At 36.6% G+C, this 15,725-nt stretch overlaps 1 protein-coding gene across 1 annotated transcript in view; it reads right to left on the reverse strand.

The window, feature by feature from the left end:
- LOC136824254 (cullin-associated NEDD8-dissociated protein 1-like) overlaps positions 1 to 15,725 on the reverse strand; it is a 35,939-nt gene that overhangs the window by 5,152 nt on the left and 15,062 nt on the right. The window contains exons 7-29 of the mRNA XM_067080424.1: positions 15,411 to 15,537; positions 15,085 to 15,193; positions 14,746 to 14,802; positions 14,284 to 14,396; positions 13,876 to 13,924; positions 13,468 to 13,576; positions 13,204 to 13,300; positions 12,639 to 12,824; positions 12,290 to 12,401; positions 11,952 to 12,045; positions 10,967 to 11,084; positions 10,511 to 10,776; positions 4,335 to 4,420; positions 3,851 to 3,907; positions 3,515 to 3,572; positions 3,015 to 3,100; positions 2,567 to 2,629; positions 2,211 to 2,306; positions 1,978 to 2,042; positions 1,520 to 1,614; positions 988 to 1,091; positions 622 to 689; positions 250 to 364 (exon numbers count right to left, since the gene is read on the reverse strand). Of these exons, the coding sequence (XP_066936525.1) occupies positions 250 to 364; positions 622 to 689; positions 988 to 1,091; positions 1,520 to 1,614; positions 1,978 to 2,042; positions 2,211 to 2,306; positions 2,567 to 2,629; positions 3,015 to 3,100; positions 3,515 to 3,572; positions 3,851 to 3,907; positions 4,335 to 4,420; positions 10,511 to 10,776; positions 10,967 to 11,084; positions 11,952 to 12,045; positions 12,290 to 12,401; positions 12,639 to 12,824; positions 13,204 to 13,300; positions 13,468 to 13,576; positions 13,876 to 13,924; positions 14,284 to 14,396; positions 14,746 to 14,802; positions 15,085 to 15,193; positions 15,411 to 15,537 (2,330 nt within the window). The remainder of the gene's footprint in view (positions 1 to 249; positions 365 to 621; positions 690 to 987; positions 1,092 to 1,519; positions 1,615 to 1,977; positions 2,043 to 2,210; positions 2,307 to 2,566; positions 2,630 to 3,014; positions 3,101 to 3,514; positions 3,573 to 3,850; positions 3,908 to 4,334; positions 4,421 to 10,510; positions 10,777 to 10,966; positions 11,085 to 11,951; positions 12,046 to 12,289; positions 12,402 to 12,638; positions 12,825 to 13,203; positions 13,301 to 13,467; positions 13,577 to 13,875; positions 13,925 to 14,283; positions 14,397 to 14,745; positions 14,803 to 15,084; positions 15,194 to 15,410; positions 15,538 to 15,725) is intronic.

Genomic DNA, 15,725 nt, shown 5'->3' on the forward strand with positions numbered 1-15,725 from the left:
CGAAAGTTCAGTCAAAAACCTACCATTTACAAGATAAAACTTTGATCAGGGAGAAACTTTATAACCTCCTCACTAAATTGAGGTAATTGAGATTGTAAGCCCAACAACAAATAACAAACAAATTCGTCAATTAAAGCTTTTTTCAACATCGTCCAAAGGGATAGAGCTCCAGATTTCAAGCTGATTAAGTGTTCGTTTAGTGAAATACTAACGGAACTTTAGTAAGAAACTTTAATTTTGGAAGCTTACTTGAAGTTGCGGGAGTAGGTTTGGTGGGTCCAGGAGAGCGAGTTTTCCGAGACATTCTGAAACAACGTTACGCGTGCCTTCTTCGTAATTTTCACTGTTCGAGAATAACAATTTCCTAAAAAGAAGAAAACCTTAAAACCTTAGTAAATTTTGGTATGTTAAATTGGGATGTGAAGATCACAATTAAGCATCCACCTATTTGACAATAAAAATTTTCTCTTTTTTTTAAATGCATTTTCTGTTCAGGTGAAAAAGATTTATCAAATTGCATATCTTGTTTCAGGTGGATATAGAAAACTTTATTATTGAAGATCATTTCTTGACAAATTAAATCTAAGTAGCTCATTTTTAAGGTTTTTAAGTTTTTTTTACCATATTGAGGGTAAGAAGGGTTTCAGGATTTCGATTCCAGTTGGTTTTGATGATTGCCATGAGATGATCTATGAAAAATGTAAAGAAAAGAGTCCGAATGATGATAAATTTAACATAGCTTTTATAAATTATCTTGGACTTAAGATGTCTATTTTAGATGCTTTAAAGATGAAGAGCTTTGTCCCTGAATCCATCTAAGTCGATAGTTGGTACGGCTCTATATCGCCTTTGCTCGCCTAAACAGACGACGATATTTTGGTGTTTTTACCGTCGTCGAGCAAAGTGGACGGTGATTTTGGAGACATGTCAACTTTGCTTTATACCGTCCGTCTCGATTTATCTCGAATACATAAACTCGGCACTGACCTCTTTGAGAGAATGTAATAACAAATATTGACGTTTGGGGTTGCTTTCGATTTCTTGTAAGACGAAGGGTAAGTAGACGTTCAGATTGCCAACGCAAATGTGACCTGTAAGAAAGATTGTCGTAATTGAGAAATAATTGGAAAACCATTCATACTTCGTCTCATGAGGTCTGATGTGTCAGAAGATCAATGAGAAGGCCAAACTGGATTTCAAGATCCATCATTTGAAAATAACAGGAGTTTGGTCATTAACACTCCCAAATCATGAAATGTAAAGTTTCAGACGTGTGATAAGAAGATGTGTGATATGCTGCTGCTTTTTGCATTAAATTCTCAATATTTTGCGTGTGATTTATCATTCCCTAAGAAGCTTTTAAGTGCGCATGGGGGCGTGCACACCTTTAAGCCTTACACGATGCAGCCCAATTATAAACATAAATTTAAAGGAGAGAAAAATACGGCGGTAAGCTCAGAAAGCATTTCATTTTCCCTCGCGTAAGTTTTAAACAAGCACTTCCATCTTAACTACTTACCCAAGGAATAAGAAGCTGCAGACTTGATATCTTCGGAATCGGAGGTAAATGAACCAACGATCACATCCTTCAGATCTGCCTTCTTGCTCAAATCACTGAAGAAAGGTGTTCAAAATTATACCTCTTTAATGTCATTTTAAAGGAGTTTAAGATTTTCAAGGGTTTTGGTCGTCACATTGTTAATGGTATAATCAAATTTGAGATACTTGGTTTGTAAATTCCTGCAATAAACAGCTTCATTCTTTTGCCTAACTATTATTCAGTGTGATATTTATGTAACGAATATTTGAGTTTTACCAAGAAAACAATATACGGTTGAATCAGGTGAGAACCTATTTAAAGAGATTCTAAATAATTGTCATAGCCAACTTCGGAATTTTGAGGTTTAGCTTTTTTAAAACTGTACGAGGTTTTAGTAGGACGAAAATCTTTAAAACAACAATGGTTTTTGTCCTTACATATGAGCACCAATTTCACCGACAGCCAACAAGGAAAACAAACGAACTGAATCGGATGATGGTGACTATAGACGAAAAAGATAGAAATTAAAATCATTGTCAAAGAGGTTTTCGATTTCATTCATACTACATTGGGCCATTTCGATCGACCTGGTCAAGGAAGAAAGAATACGATTCGGATCTAGGTTAGTTGGAGGGGATTTTAATAGCTATTAAATTTAATTGTTTCTTACAACGATATGTTGTACGAATCGAGCGACAATTTCTTCGACTTCTTTGCGACAAGTGACCGTCAAAGCTGCTACACATTTTGCTATCGAGTGGAAAGCCTGTAAAAGAAAAGTCGGTGATTACTTCATGAAAAAAGCCCCATCCTAAGTTGTTTTAGGTGTGCCAAAATAATGAGTAAATCGAGACGTACTTGCTGTATGTAAGAGGGAAATTCCCTTAAACAGCTAGCATAAATTTTAAGAACTGGATTGTAAAACGGCACACACATCTAACTTATAGCAAAATTTGACAAAAAATAACCCCAATCAAAATAAATTAAAACTGCTTGAGTAAAAGACAGAAACATAATAGGAGTTACCATTTTGTGTAGATTGGGAGTTGTTCCATTTTCTGGCTTATCGTAAATTGGTGCTGTCAGCATCTAAGCACAAATAGCAAGGTTAGATATTACATTTTCCTCGTTGTAAAGGCAGTTTCAATACTTTCTCCTCGTTTTGAAACAAGAGGTTACTTCAAACGAGATGTAATTATATATTTTAGGGAGAGGTGTAAGGTTTTATGAAGTTTTCGCCAGGGGAGTCCTTTGGTTTCCTATTTACTAAGAGGGGATCGCATTTAAAATGAGGTATTAAAATTTGAAATTTCATCTTGATGAAGAACAAAATCATATTTCGTATCTTAGGTTCGCAATGATGTCGTGCATTTTGAGACCAATTTTATACAATCGGTCTTTTGTCCAAATATCTAACTAATCCTATTGTTGACAGTGTGTTGCTTGTCTAATTTTTAACTGAAAAAACCCTTACCGAGAGTAAGTCTTTGTAGCCGAATCCAGGTTGGCCGCTCAACACTAACTCGTTCAAGAAAGACACCATGGACGTCAAAGCGATTCCTAAGGATAATAGCATTAATTTTGTGAAGATTTGATAATTTACAACGAAAATAATTCCCTACGTTATAACAATTCAAGGCGAAAAAGAGGAAGAACTTAGAACGATTGCCGAATGGCAATTCAATGGGAGATGTATAATTCAAGTGTTTACGCAGTGGATCATTTCGTTTTAAGAATTGTCAATCAAGCTATTTGTTCTGTAATTACATGGGTAATAAATATTTGGCTGGATATGTTTTGAAATTGATAGTTGACCGGAAGTGAGGAAAACAGTTTTGCATGTAGTCGGGTATTGACTTGGGTGTATGTACTATGAGAACTATCTTATGGCATTGATAAAAATGAAAATGAAAATTGATGGAATAATGCGAAACTTGAGGCATATCATAATCAAAAAACTATTTATCCATCTACCTTGAAGAAGAGGTGATTGCGTCAGTTTTAATGCTTCTGGTAGGAGGCTATTCTTCAGCTAAAACAACACATTAAGGTTAAAATATCTTGTACGCAAAGAATTGTCATTGATAGATGTAGATGTCCATTAATATCCCAAGTAAAGAAAGGAAGGAAGGAGGGAAGAAGGAGGGCATTTGTTGAATACTCTTAAAGGTCTATTTCCAAGGATATATAATAATGCGACCAACGACCTACAATCATGTTCGAAATATATTGAGATGTTAGTGTATTTTAATTATGTATGTATAATGTATTTGAAATATCAAATAATCATCTAAAGTGCAAGATACTCACTGAACCAATCAAGGTTTTTTCCTTCTTGATGATGGGAGTGACCAAGTTTAACGCGAGCTAAAGTGCGAAAAGAAAAACATGAAACATTCTTTCGACAACCCATTGTCATGTCACTTAAAAATGTGAACATTTTCTGCAATTAACTTAATAGTATCCACTTTGACTGCTTTATAGGGCCAACACAAGGATGACGGAACGAGGCCTGGGAACTGAACTAAAATGTGATATTCGCGAAGAAAGCATACGTTATGTTACTACTTTTTATTGAAAATTAATGAATCACGGCGGCTCCGATGTTGTATGTTGTACTGATGGTTGCCTACACCGAAACGCTTTTACCTATTATTTGTGACTCTTCCAAAAACAATATATCGGAGAAAATCTTAGCTGTCCAAATAATTGTCCCAAAAAAGTAATTGATGTACAGTGTACTCTCGCCATTACTGTTAGAAAGAAAAACCATTTACATAAAGTATCATCTTACTTGTGAAATGTGGAGATCAGCATCATTGACCAGAGCTGGAAGTTCAACCAAAACGGCTTTGAAGTGGACTGCTGACATCGATTTGCCTACAATGAAAAGATTGAATAATACTCTTTTGGTTACTAGCTATTTTTCGCCAGTTTTTAAAAGCGAAGTTATCAATTTTCAAAACATTTCACGAAATTCTGGACCATCCGGAACTGTACTGTAAGAAAATATTTGATTTTTTAGGACAATTTTATCATTTTAAAAGTATGAAATTAAAAAATTTGAAAATGCTAATTAGCTAATTAGTAGCCATTATGTTATCTGATATTTCGATGGCGGATTGGCGGCCGCCCACGCTAAAGCTCTAAAGGAGTGGGCCAATTTCCCACCGGAGAGGAATGGTAGTCGGCCTTTGATGTACCGCATCCCTAGTCGGGTTCAACTACCCTTGTGCATAAAGCTAAAATCAATTGTAAAAGGGGTTACGCACGATACGAAAATCTCGTGTTCGCAAGCGAAAGGTTTTTTACACTACATACCGTAGAATTGCTAAACTTCCTTATTCCCAGCGAAACTTTCCGATTGCTAGTGTACAACGGAAAAGGACCAAAACACCAAAAAGTAGATTTAACACCGATTTTAGCCGGAGACGCCTAGAAGCAAAAAGATCCCTGAGACGGGGCAGGTACAGTATGTTTTCCCAGGAATGAGAAAGTTAGCCATTTTATAATACAATTTGAAAAAGTTGTACCCAGCCGTTTGCGTGATGCGTGATCGGGAAATAATTCGAGGCATGATTTGGGCTATTTTCTCGATATTTGCATGGTGAACAAACTTTTTTTGGTAATTTTCATGATCGTCACTAGCCTGGAGATCCATGCTATGATTTCTATGATTCTATATACTGATGGCGAAATATATAGTATTCATCAGATTTAAAAAAAATACGCAGACGGGTTCCTGTCTAGATCGTCACGAGAGCAAGGGAAATTTCTATCAATGCATTTTAAACATGTACAAACTCTGGTGAACCAAAAGAAAGTTGATATTCTATTTTCAAAACAAACTGCTTTTTTGAAGTTTTTTTTTAACTCAAATATCTTAAAATTTCAACCTAAAATACTTTTTCTCTTTTCTCGTTTTCTTAAATCAGGGGGTAATGTATATCTACAAAAATTGATCTCGTTCATCAAAAATTGAGAATATTTTACAATAAAAAAACCAAAGGAAAATTTATATTTTCAAAATAGAGGAAATATTTTGCATATTCTTTCATATATAGAATATTGGAAAAAAGGTTTAATATATAAAATATTGGAGAAAAGCTAGAATATATAAAATATTGAAAAAAAGGTAAAAAATTATAGCATCCAAAAGTTATATTTTTTGAAATGCATGTCAAAAAGTAAAAAACTTTCAAAACAGGGAAACAATTTTATAATTTCAAACATACACTTTTTTTAATATGAGAACAATTTTATAAGAACAACGAGGCTCAAAATCGCCAAAAAAAAGAACAATTTAAGAACAATGCTGAGCCTGAAACTACTCAATTTCAATCAATTTAGGGGTCAAAGTAATAAAAATTGGGTATAATTCCTAAAATACCTGACTTACATCCTATTAATAAGAACATGATAGAAGCTCAAAAAAAAAAAGAGCAGTCGAGGCTCAGAAAAAATTTTACTTGTTCTTATATAAAAAAAAGTATAATGCAAAATAAGAAAAAAAAATCTCATATATAATGGGAAACATTTTCATAATCTGAAAGAACGTCGAAAGGAAAAAATTCCCCTAGCAGAAGGCATTTTGTAATTTTCAAAAGCATGCTGCAAAAGCAAAAAATGTCACATAATTGGCAATCATAATTTCCAAAATTACCAAAAAGAAAATAAGTCTTCATGCCAGGATATTGCTTGAAAAAATTTTCAATTGAGGTGAAAATAAAAAAATGTAGCGTTTCTGGAAACCAACCGGGTGAAAAATAATAATTTTCTGATCTGGCCGCAGACTATGGGCAGAAGCAGCCAACGAGCCCATTTCCCGGAAATATCTGTTTCCCTTTTCCAGGAGAGAGCTTTTTTTGAAAAATGGGGAAACAGATCTGATTTTCAAGGAGAGACCTTCTCCTTAAAACTATCTGTTTCCCCGCTCCAGCTGATGACGTCATCAGAGAGAAACAGATCAATATTTCTAGGAGATGACATAATAAATTGGGAAACAGATATCTGTTTCCCAGTCCCCTTCCAAAAAAGATGATATTGCATTGGAAACAGATTGAACTTTATGGGGGAAACAGAAATCAATAACAAAAAGAAAGGGAAACAGATGAAAATTTCCAGGAGAGGGGAACAGATGTCCTATTAGGGAAAACAGATCAAAATTTGAATTCTGAAAATTGTGGAAACAGATCAAATTTTCTAGGAAAGATACTTTGAGATTAAAAATTTAGGTTTTGCGGAGAAACAGATCTTAATTTCTAGGAATAAGATTTTTGAAATATTCGGCCAACAGATCAAATTTTCCAGGAAGGCTATGTCTGGGAAACAGATATTTAAAAAAAGGTCCTCGTTGGATGCTTTCGTATGGGTTCATCTATATAGTTCATTGTAAAAAAAATCAAGTTGGAGCATTTAAAGCTATATATAAAAGTAGTTTGGTTAGATATTCCCACTTGTAGATCAAGAATTGTTTGTTAGTTAGTTTTCTACATTTTTTAAATGCATGTGGAAGAAAATGTCAAGTTAACGATAAACATTTTCACATTTTAAACACACGGGGAAGAAAATGTCCAAGTTCACAGCAAAAATTTCCACGTTGTAAAAGCACGTGAAAGAAAATGTCCAAATTCACAGCAAAAATTTCCACGTTTTAAACACACGTGGAAGAAAATATCCAAATTCACAACCAAAAGTTTTCCACGTTTTAAGCGCACGTGGAGGAAAATGTCCAAATTCACAACCAAAGGTTTTCCACGTTTAAAATGCATGTGGAAGAAAATGTCCAAATATTCACAGCAAAAGTTTCCACGTTTTAAAAAAAGCACGTGGAAGAAAATGTCTAAACTCACAACCAAATGTTTTCCACGTTTAAAACGCACGTAGAAGAAAATGTGTCGCTGCAAGCGATTTAGAGCACATTCAAGATCGGCCAAGATCGGCCAAGTTATTCTACGGCCCAAATCGGCCTAGTTCGGCCAGGTCCGGTTCGGATCGGCCAAGTCCGGTCTGGATCGGCCAATAACGGCCAGGTCCGGTTTTGTTAAGTTACAAACCTGATAAAACAAAAACAGTGATGTTCGGCCAATGTAAGACCGGTCTAGGCCGATATGGTCCGGTCCAGGCCGATACGAACCGGTCCAGAACGTTTTACGGAAGCCGAAATACTGATTATAAGCAAAATTGTTTTCAAACAGTTTTTTCGTCGTAAATCACATACTCTCCTGTATTTTATAACCTTGACTCGCTCGCTCTTATGAATCCATTTAGAAAAGATTATTAGAAATCCTCCTCAGAATAGAATTGCACTGTGTCCCTTCGTTAGTTTATTTAGACATCCCTGTTTCATTTACATATATCTCCCCTGTTATAAATTGCATGTCAATATTTTTCTTCGTATTTCATACACAGCTAATAAAGTAACACCAAAACCAAAAGGAACAATTGGTTGTTTCGACCTTTTAACTAACGACAGCTTAAAGCCATTGACCTTTTACATAGTTATAATGTATGTTAATTCAGCAGATTGAAATAAATAGAATCTTTTGTAATGAATAAAGAAAAATGTGGAGCAAGATTTTTTTCTTCCTTTTATTTACAAATTTGAAAGGACTCATTTATTAAAATTTTGCTGACATCAGTTTCAGACGAGTCGGGTGTATATAACACCGTATAATTCCTTTAATCTCTCAAAAGAAAACTGTTACTCGCCTTTTCCTTTGCTGATATTCCGATAATACAGTTATCTTGATAATTTATAATCTTAATTTTTAGCTCATGAAAAATTATTCTTGAACGGTTTTCACTCTAGTGAAAATATAAAAATAAAAATACTTCCACCTTCTTCCTTCTGTTGTGGTACTTTTCCTTTTGCTTTTGTTTTGATTTTAGAGTCAGAGACTTTTCAAAACATTTCAATATTCTCTGGAGTTCATTCGAACACTTAACAAAAAGATTCGAAAGTTTTAAGGCACTCGAAATTGTAAACAAAAAATACCGTCATACGAAAAAGATTTGCTTGTTTGTTTTCAGACCGGACTTGGCCGAATTTGGCCGATTTGGACCGGTCTAGATCAGCTTTTGTTTAGAGAAAAGATTAGGAAACATGGTTCAGCTAAGATCGGCCTAGATTGGCCCAGATCGGTCAACATCGGCCAAATTCGGCCAGGAACGGTCCAGACCGGTCCATATCGGCCAAAAGTTCGGCTTTTTAAGGATCGGCCTATTTTCAATGTGCTCCAAATCGCGTGCAGGGACACAAATGTCCAAATTCACAGCAAAAATTTCCACGTTTTAAACGCATGTGCAAGAAGATGTCCAAATTCACAACCAAAAATTTTCCACGTTGCATTTTTAAAACATCAATCATCAATCAGTAAATTTTGCTCTGGGTTTAAATTTTTACATTAAAGCTAACCAGTTCATATTCAACCACGACAATTTCCTTGGGTGCCGCGGCATCACCAGTGGCTAAATCTTCATGATGCACCGGCCTTGCAAGTACACCGCGCGGGTGCGCGCGGGCAAAATATTGTGCGCGTAGCGCACAGGCGAGCGCAGCGTTTTGTTAGGGATAGGCAGCAGGCTGGCGAAGCCAGCCTGCTGCTCATCCCTAACATGCACCCAGACGGCTGTGCACCCTCCCGGTGGTGCACCCGTGTGTGGGGTCTTCCTGGAGGAATGGCGATCATAACAGTTAGCCTAACTCGTGAGGTCTGTTCACCCGTATATACTATATGTGTCACTCCATAAATAACCTTGAATTTCGGAAAATCAGCAGCCGTCGTGGCCCAGTGGTATAGACTATGTGTTTCGTAATCGGAAACATGTAGGTTCGATCCGGGGTAAAGTATTGAAAAGTTTCAAGAAATTTTCTAAGTCTCCGTGCTTGTCGGTGCATCATGAAGATTTAGCCATAGGTGCGGCATCTACCATCTGACCATCATAAAAAAGTGAGTTCAAACTTTTTTGATGTCGCAAGTATTTAATTTTTCAAATATAGCATGGTCAGATTTATCCACAAATATTCAGTCAACTGCCTTGTTAGAATTTGTGTGAATATACGGGCAAAATTGAAGTTAGTTTGTTGTGAAAGTTGATAAAATATCGACCAGATAAAATATCCTGTTTTTCAAGAAGAGATTGCATCAATCTCTCATGCCAAACCAAACGAAACATCAAATTCAGGAAGGAAGAATAAGAAAACTTCATCATCAACCATTTCTTGTAACAATCACACAAAAATCATGATCCAATTCAACTCATTAAAAGCATAAAAACCAAAGAAAAATAGCGAAAGAGCGGTAGCAACCAGTTGTTTATTTTTGCCGCCATCTTTGTTTTGACTGTTAAAAGGCAGTATGGTCCGATCAACAATACGCTTCCGAACCGAGCGACGTTTCCCGATCGAGAAGGATACTTATATTTTCGCCCGACGTTTCTCGAAGAAATGACGTCTTCATCCTCCTATAAAAATACTCTACTGTTTTTGACGCCGGAGCTCGATTTACAAAGAGATTTGGAAAAAATCCATTACGTAATGCTTCTAACAGACAGTCGGGTGCAGGCGACAATTCTCCATATTGGGACTTAAGACAGTTGCACACGACGACGAAAGTCTGAATGGAAACGAGGCTGAAAAAGGGTAAAAATCGATTTTATCACCCCGCATATCAGCTTTTTTTCCCGCGCTTTTGCCAAAAGAATCGCACTCGCTCGCTGCGCTCGCTCGTGCGTAAATATTTCAGTTGGACCCGCCAATCCCCAAAAAGGAGGGCTGGGTTACCAGACCTCCCTCTGCAAAATCCTTGACGCAGTCTTGCAAAATTCCGTAATCTAAACCTTCCAGATGTTGAAAATCTTTCCGACCTTCAGAGCTTTAGCGTGTCGGATGAAAATTTTTGCATCTGGGTGCCAGATAAGCCATTATGCACACCAGCTCCCCTTAGTACTGAAAGTAGACGCTCTTACCATGGTTCTTAGTGAGTGTGATCAAGCATGACAGCGTGGTCAGTTTCAAAGCTCGATGGTTCTTTCTCAAGAAGGAAGATAACAGTGGAATGGAGTCGTTCAATAATAGCGACAGGTCAACGCTGAGCGGTGATTCAGCTACCATGATGACCGCACGGACAGTCGTCAACCGCGTGATTTCGTTCTTGAGACGATCCAGAAAGATGGGAAGACATTGCGGTAGTTGGTCTGTTAGGCTGTCACCAGCGTTTGCTAACAGCTGACCCCTGAGTAAGGAAAGAAAGGCATACTTTATCAACCAAGTCAAAAAAGAGTTTTTGTGATGTAAGATTGCTTTTGCAATGGGCCTCTCCAGCTTTCTGTGAAATAGGCTTTTATCCTTCTTCGACCTCTGTGCAGCTTTAGGGTCACTTTATCGGATTCATCATATTGCGACCGATTGATTCAACAACTTACATGCAAGTGATGGATTTTTCTTTAATTTCTTGATCGATATCAGCGGCTTGTAGTCGAAGAAGAACGGCGCTGTAAATGTCCTTAATGTACGGCTTGTGGTCGAACGTACTATCACGGTCTAAAAATTGAAAGTTCTATACTTCTGCGAAATAGTCACTACGAAATAGTCACGGCATATTCAGTTATATTTTAGAGAAAATAAAATATTTTATGGAAATTGACGGATCTAGATCTTCTACTACGCTCCTTGATATCTTTCTTATACAGTTTCGCTCTATGGGTTTTGTTTGAGTAACGTTGCCGCTAATGTAAAACTCTACTGAGTTGCCAGCAGAGAGTCAACAGTATCGAATAAACGTAATGATTCCCTTCTTAGACAGTTACTATGAGGCTCTTCGGACCCTTTTGGATACCCTCTGCCTTGCTCTCCCTCAAAACCAGCACCCTCAATCAGTGCTCCAAAACCTTTAAAGTTCGACTCCGACGGGACTACTCTCTCCTTCCGTCCGTTTTGTTCATTTTCGATTAAGAATCTACTACGTTTAGCATTCATTCCATTTGGCAGTTCCAGAAAAAAACCATTACCCCCTCTGAAGACGAAAGGATTTTTTGGAATTATTTTCACTTGAAAGTCCTGAGAAATTTTGAAAAAGGCTCCGGACAATGCAGGATTTCCGTAATTATTTTGTCATGCGTATTGGAAAATCCAAGATTTTTCCTTAAAAATTCTCGAATGTTACGGAAATCCGGAGGTTCTTCAAAAGTAAATTGTTGGACGGTGAAAAAGAATGCGGCTATTATATTTTGATTTTTCCCCAAAAGTAAATTGTTACGAAAAATCCATGTCGTCACCGGTGGTAGCGGACTATAACTGGAACTGCCCATTGCAGAAGAAAACTTATTGGTCAGCTTTAAATGTCTCAACAAAAACACGAGCATTAAAGGGAGGAATTTGTAGTTTCGATTATGTCTTGTTAGGCCTTACCGACAGGTCTGATGACGCGGATGATTGTTTGTGTTACTGCTAGTGCTTCGGCTGCTATCTTGTAAAATGGATCTTTGATTGATGACACCAAGACCTTTGGATATGGAAGAGAATTCGACTTACTAATAATGTTGACTTTTTCACAGAATCCGAATGAGAAATTTGGGTTAGAGAAAGAATTTTTCAATACCCAACCAGCATAAATCAAAAAGCCTACCAGACATGGAATTATCATGAAATCTCCATTCGAAACAAATGATAGAAAATGTCTGAGCATCTTCACAATTCACAAAAGAATTTTGTGGTTTTCTAGAAACTTAATTTCGATGTTTACTTACAGGTATGAGTTTAGGAATGTGTGGATAAAAGATCGAACTTTCGTGTTGTTGTAGTATGACGCCAAGGAATGAAAGAGCATCTATCTTCATGTTCGATGTTGAAGTGCGTTCGCTGAAATATCGAGATGTGTGTTTTATACAGTGAATTTAATCGGGGAAACCTTGCATACATCAGAATTGCTTTTTATTGGACCAGGCTCATCATATAAAAATGAAGTCAATAATGTTATCATATCAGTAGTCGAGTTCTAAAAGCGGTATATTCTAAGGATTAGATTCGTTGTAAAAGTTCTTTTAAGCAGACAAATCACTTGACCACACAGTTTAAAATATCCTCCTAGATGCTTACTTTAGAGAGTACAAGATACCAGGAATAATCAAATGAATGTGATTGGTCAGCGCTCCTGGTAACACGTTCACCAGTTCCGTCTGCAAACCAAAACATCCTTGACGTGTCTTGGTGGATTTTTCTTGCATCAGTTTGTGAGTGGCTTTGATGATGGCGTTCACTTGTCCTTGCAACATACTCAATGGACTGAGATGAAAAAGAAAATGAAATGATCAGTTTAAATGACATCGCGTTAAAACTTAAAGAGCTATTAAATTTGATTCGGGAGAGTTGTTACTTTGCAAAAGAGTATTCATAATTTTTTTTTAAACTTTTGCTGTCGGAGCGGAGAAGGCCTCCCCGTGTAAGTTTAACAATAGTACCACCGGGCATTTACAAGAACTTTTTATACCCCAAAAAACGACTTTTGGTAAACTAAGCCTTAAAATTAGTCCTAGCATCACCCCTAATATAACATTGAAATATATATCATCTCGTTCAACTTTATGGGTGAATTCACAGACAAAGTTAACGAGGCGAAGAAAAACTCCCTTGCGGCAACCATTAAAAAGTTCAAGCCAATTACCTGTTATCTTCTTGTTGAGCGGGGAGCAATGGTCTGGTTTGTCGTAAGAGTGCAGTGAAAGCGTTAAAGATGTCTGATTTCACGTTCTCTTCTCGTTCTGCGATCAATAGTAAAAGATTCATTATGTCATAAAAGAACAACTTTTATACCGTTCAAGTTTCCATTCAGATAGAAGTTGCAACATTGACGAGTCGACCATCAACAAAGAATTCAACAATCAACCAGTAAAAATGAGATATTCATTGAGATTGCAAGAAACCATACCTTTGAATCTAGCGATTAATTTTGGAGAGACTTTTGTGTAGAAATCGCTCAGCAATTCATGACGTGATCTGAAAGTTGATCCAAGACATTTCGCAGCTGCTCTTCGGACCTTAAAAACAATCAAAAACAGTTTCGGTAAAATCACAGTTTATTGATTTCACAATCATCAAGCACGCAAAGTAGACAATTTAACTTTGAGATTTTTTTTGTCTAAATTATACTTGACCTTTTTTGCTTCTGTTTCAGAGTTCAAGACTGAATAACAAATCGAGATGACCAACTTAGATTTTGTTGGGAAGGAGATATTAGTTATGGGGATGTGCGTTACAAAAAGAAGTGAACTCTCTTAAAAGTTAGATTTTGTGCGTGTAGTGAAGACCTCCGCCGGGCAAAGAATGAAATGTTTACCTTCCAGCTCATATCATCATCGTCACTGTATTCTTCGTCGCTTTCGTCTCTGGTGATTGAGAAAATAAGACAGGTCAATAGAAGCTCTTGGTCAAGGAAGCCAAGTCGATTGGTATAAGTGGTTTCGGGTTTCGTTGACTCTGAAATTTTATCAAGTTTTGGGGTTTTGCCTGTGACTTCAGTTTTTGAGGCCTGAAAATTTTTGCTTAGGCCTTAACAGAAACCCCCTCCCTCTGCGCGAAAAACTCTTTAAATAGTTCATTCTTTGAAATGGACCAGGTTGGGTTTGCCTCTTACTATAAGAAGTTATTCGTTCAAAATTGGAGCGTTATCTTTAATCACGCTGAACTACATAATAACCTTGTGGAACCTGAAAGATCTTATGAGCTCAAGGAAACTGCAACTTACAATTCATCGTCATCATCGTCTTCATTCATCGCTTCATCTCCTTCGTCGTCCTCGTCATCTCCGTAATTGTAATTGGGATCGTAACACAAGTATTCCAAACATAATTCCGTTATCTATGAATAAGAAGAACTAAGTTGTTGAAAGATAAAATTACGATCATGATACAAGTGCTCTAGGCAAGCTGCGTGTTATCTCTGAACAAAGAGTGAAAGAAAAGTAATTCGAAGACAATAATGTATAAGATGTTCATCATTGAGTTCTTATTTTTCTTGAGATTGTTCCATCATTCTTACTTAAAGACACAATCCAGGTATCTCTCCGGCTTTAAACATATCCTATATTTACTATGTTTAATTTGCTATATAAATCAGTCATTTAAGGCACTTTGTTCGTATTCTTTGACGGTTATCAGCGTAATTTTCATAAAATTAATTTGATTCAAGTGTGAAATGGTATTGATACCTGTGAGATGTATGATGTGACTTCTTTTGGACATTTGCAGATGAACGATTCGAATGACTAAAATGTAAAAAAGAACGACGAATAAAATGTCTATTAAGAGCGTCGTTAAGTTCGCAATATTAAGTTGGAAATAATTGGTCAGAATTACTGACCAATCAGGTTACTATTCCCGAAGAAGTTTATTGCTCTAATTCTGATCTTTTTATACAAGATTCCAATTTCAAAAAAATGAAGAGAGGATCTCTGCCGAGATCTAACATTATCTTGAATGTATTCAAGAAATGAGAAATAACAGCATTGATTTCAAAAACAGCTTTAACGGATGATTAACTTTTGTACCTGGATACAAGTTTCTCGGAGCTCATCATCGCTTTCCACTTTGGAGTATTCAACAACGCTGGGGATGATTTGGTCGAGGTACGGTCCAACCTTGTGTCCGCTTTGTCGACTGAAAGAAATCAATTATAAGAAATAGTTTTAAGGAGATTCTTGTAATCAGTCATGAGATAATTACAAGCAACAGTATGCAACAATATGCCTTTGGATATTTTCTTTGGCAATTTGTGTTTTTTTTGTCCAGCCAAAAAATGTCTTTTGCCCAATAACAATAACATCTGAGTTTGCGAAAAGTCTGACAACCAAGAACAACCAATGGTCAATCTTACCATATAGAGCCAATGCATTGAATGAACGTTCGGACGTCCAAGTGAGATTTCTTTGTCTTCAGTTCTTTGATCAGAAAGTCCATCAGTTCCACGAATAGTTGGTTACATGCAGACATCACCAGTTGCGCTGGAAAATCAAGGGGGGAAAAATACTAAAATTTTGAAGAAACAAACAGGTTAAGAATTCATTCTTGTCCTTAGAATTCTCTAGGAGAGATTTTAAGAGCTTATCAGCAGCCCGTTAATTCGTGCGGGCATTGTAATCATCATTATAAACAAACCAAGTAAGAAGGGCTATAAAATACCATGTGTGAG

Source organism: Clytia hemisphaerica, unplaced genomic scaffold, assembly GCF_902728285.1.
Source record: "Clytia hemisphaerica strain Z4C2 unplaced genomic scaffold, Clytia hemisphaerica genome assembly, whole genome shotgun sequence".
NCBI classification, from domain to species: Eukaryota; Metazoa; Cnidaria; class Hydrozoa; order Leptothecata; family Clytiidae; genus Clytia; species Clytia hemisphaerica.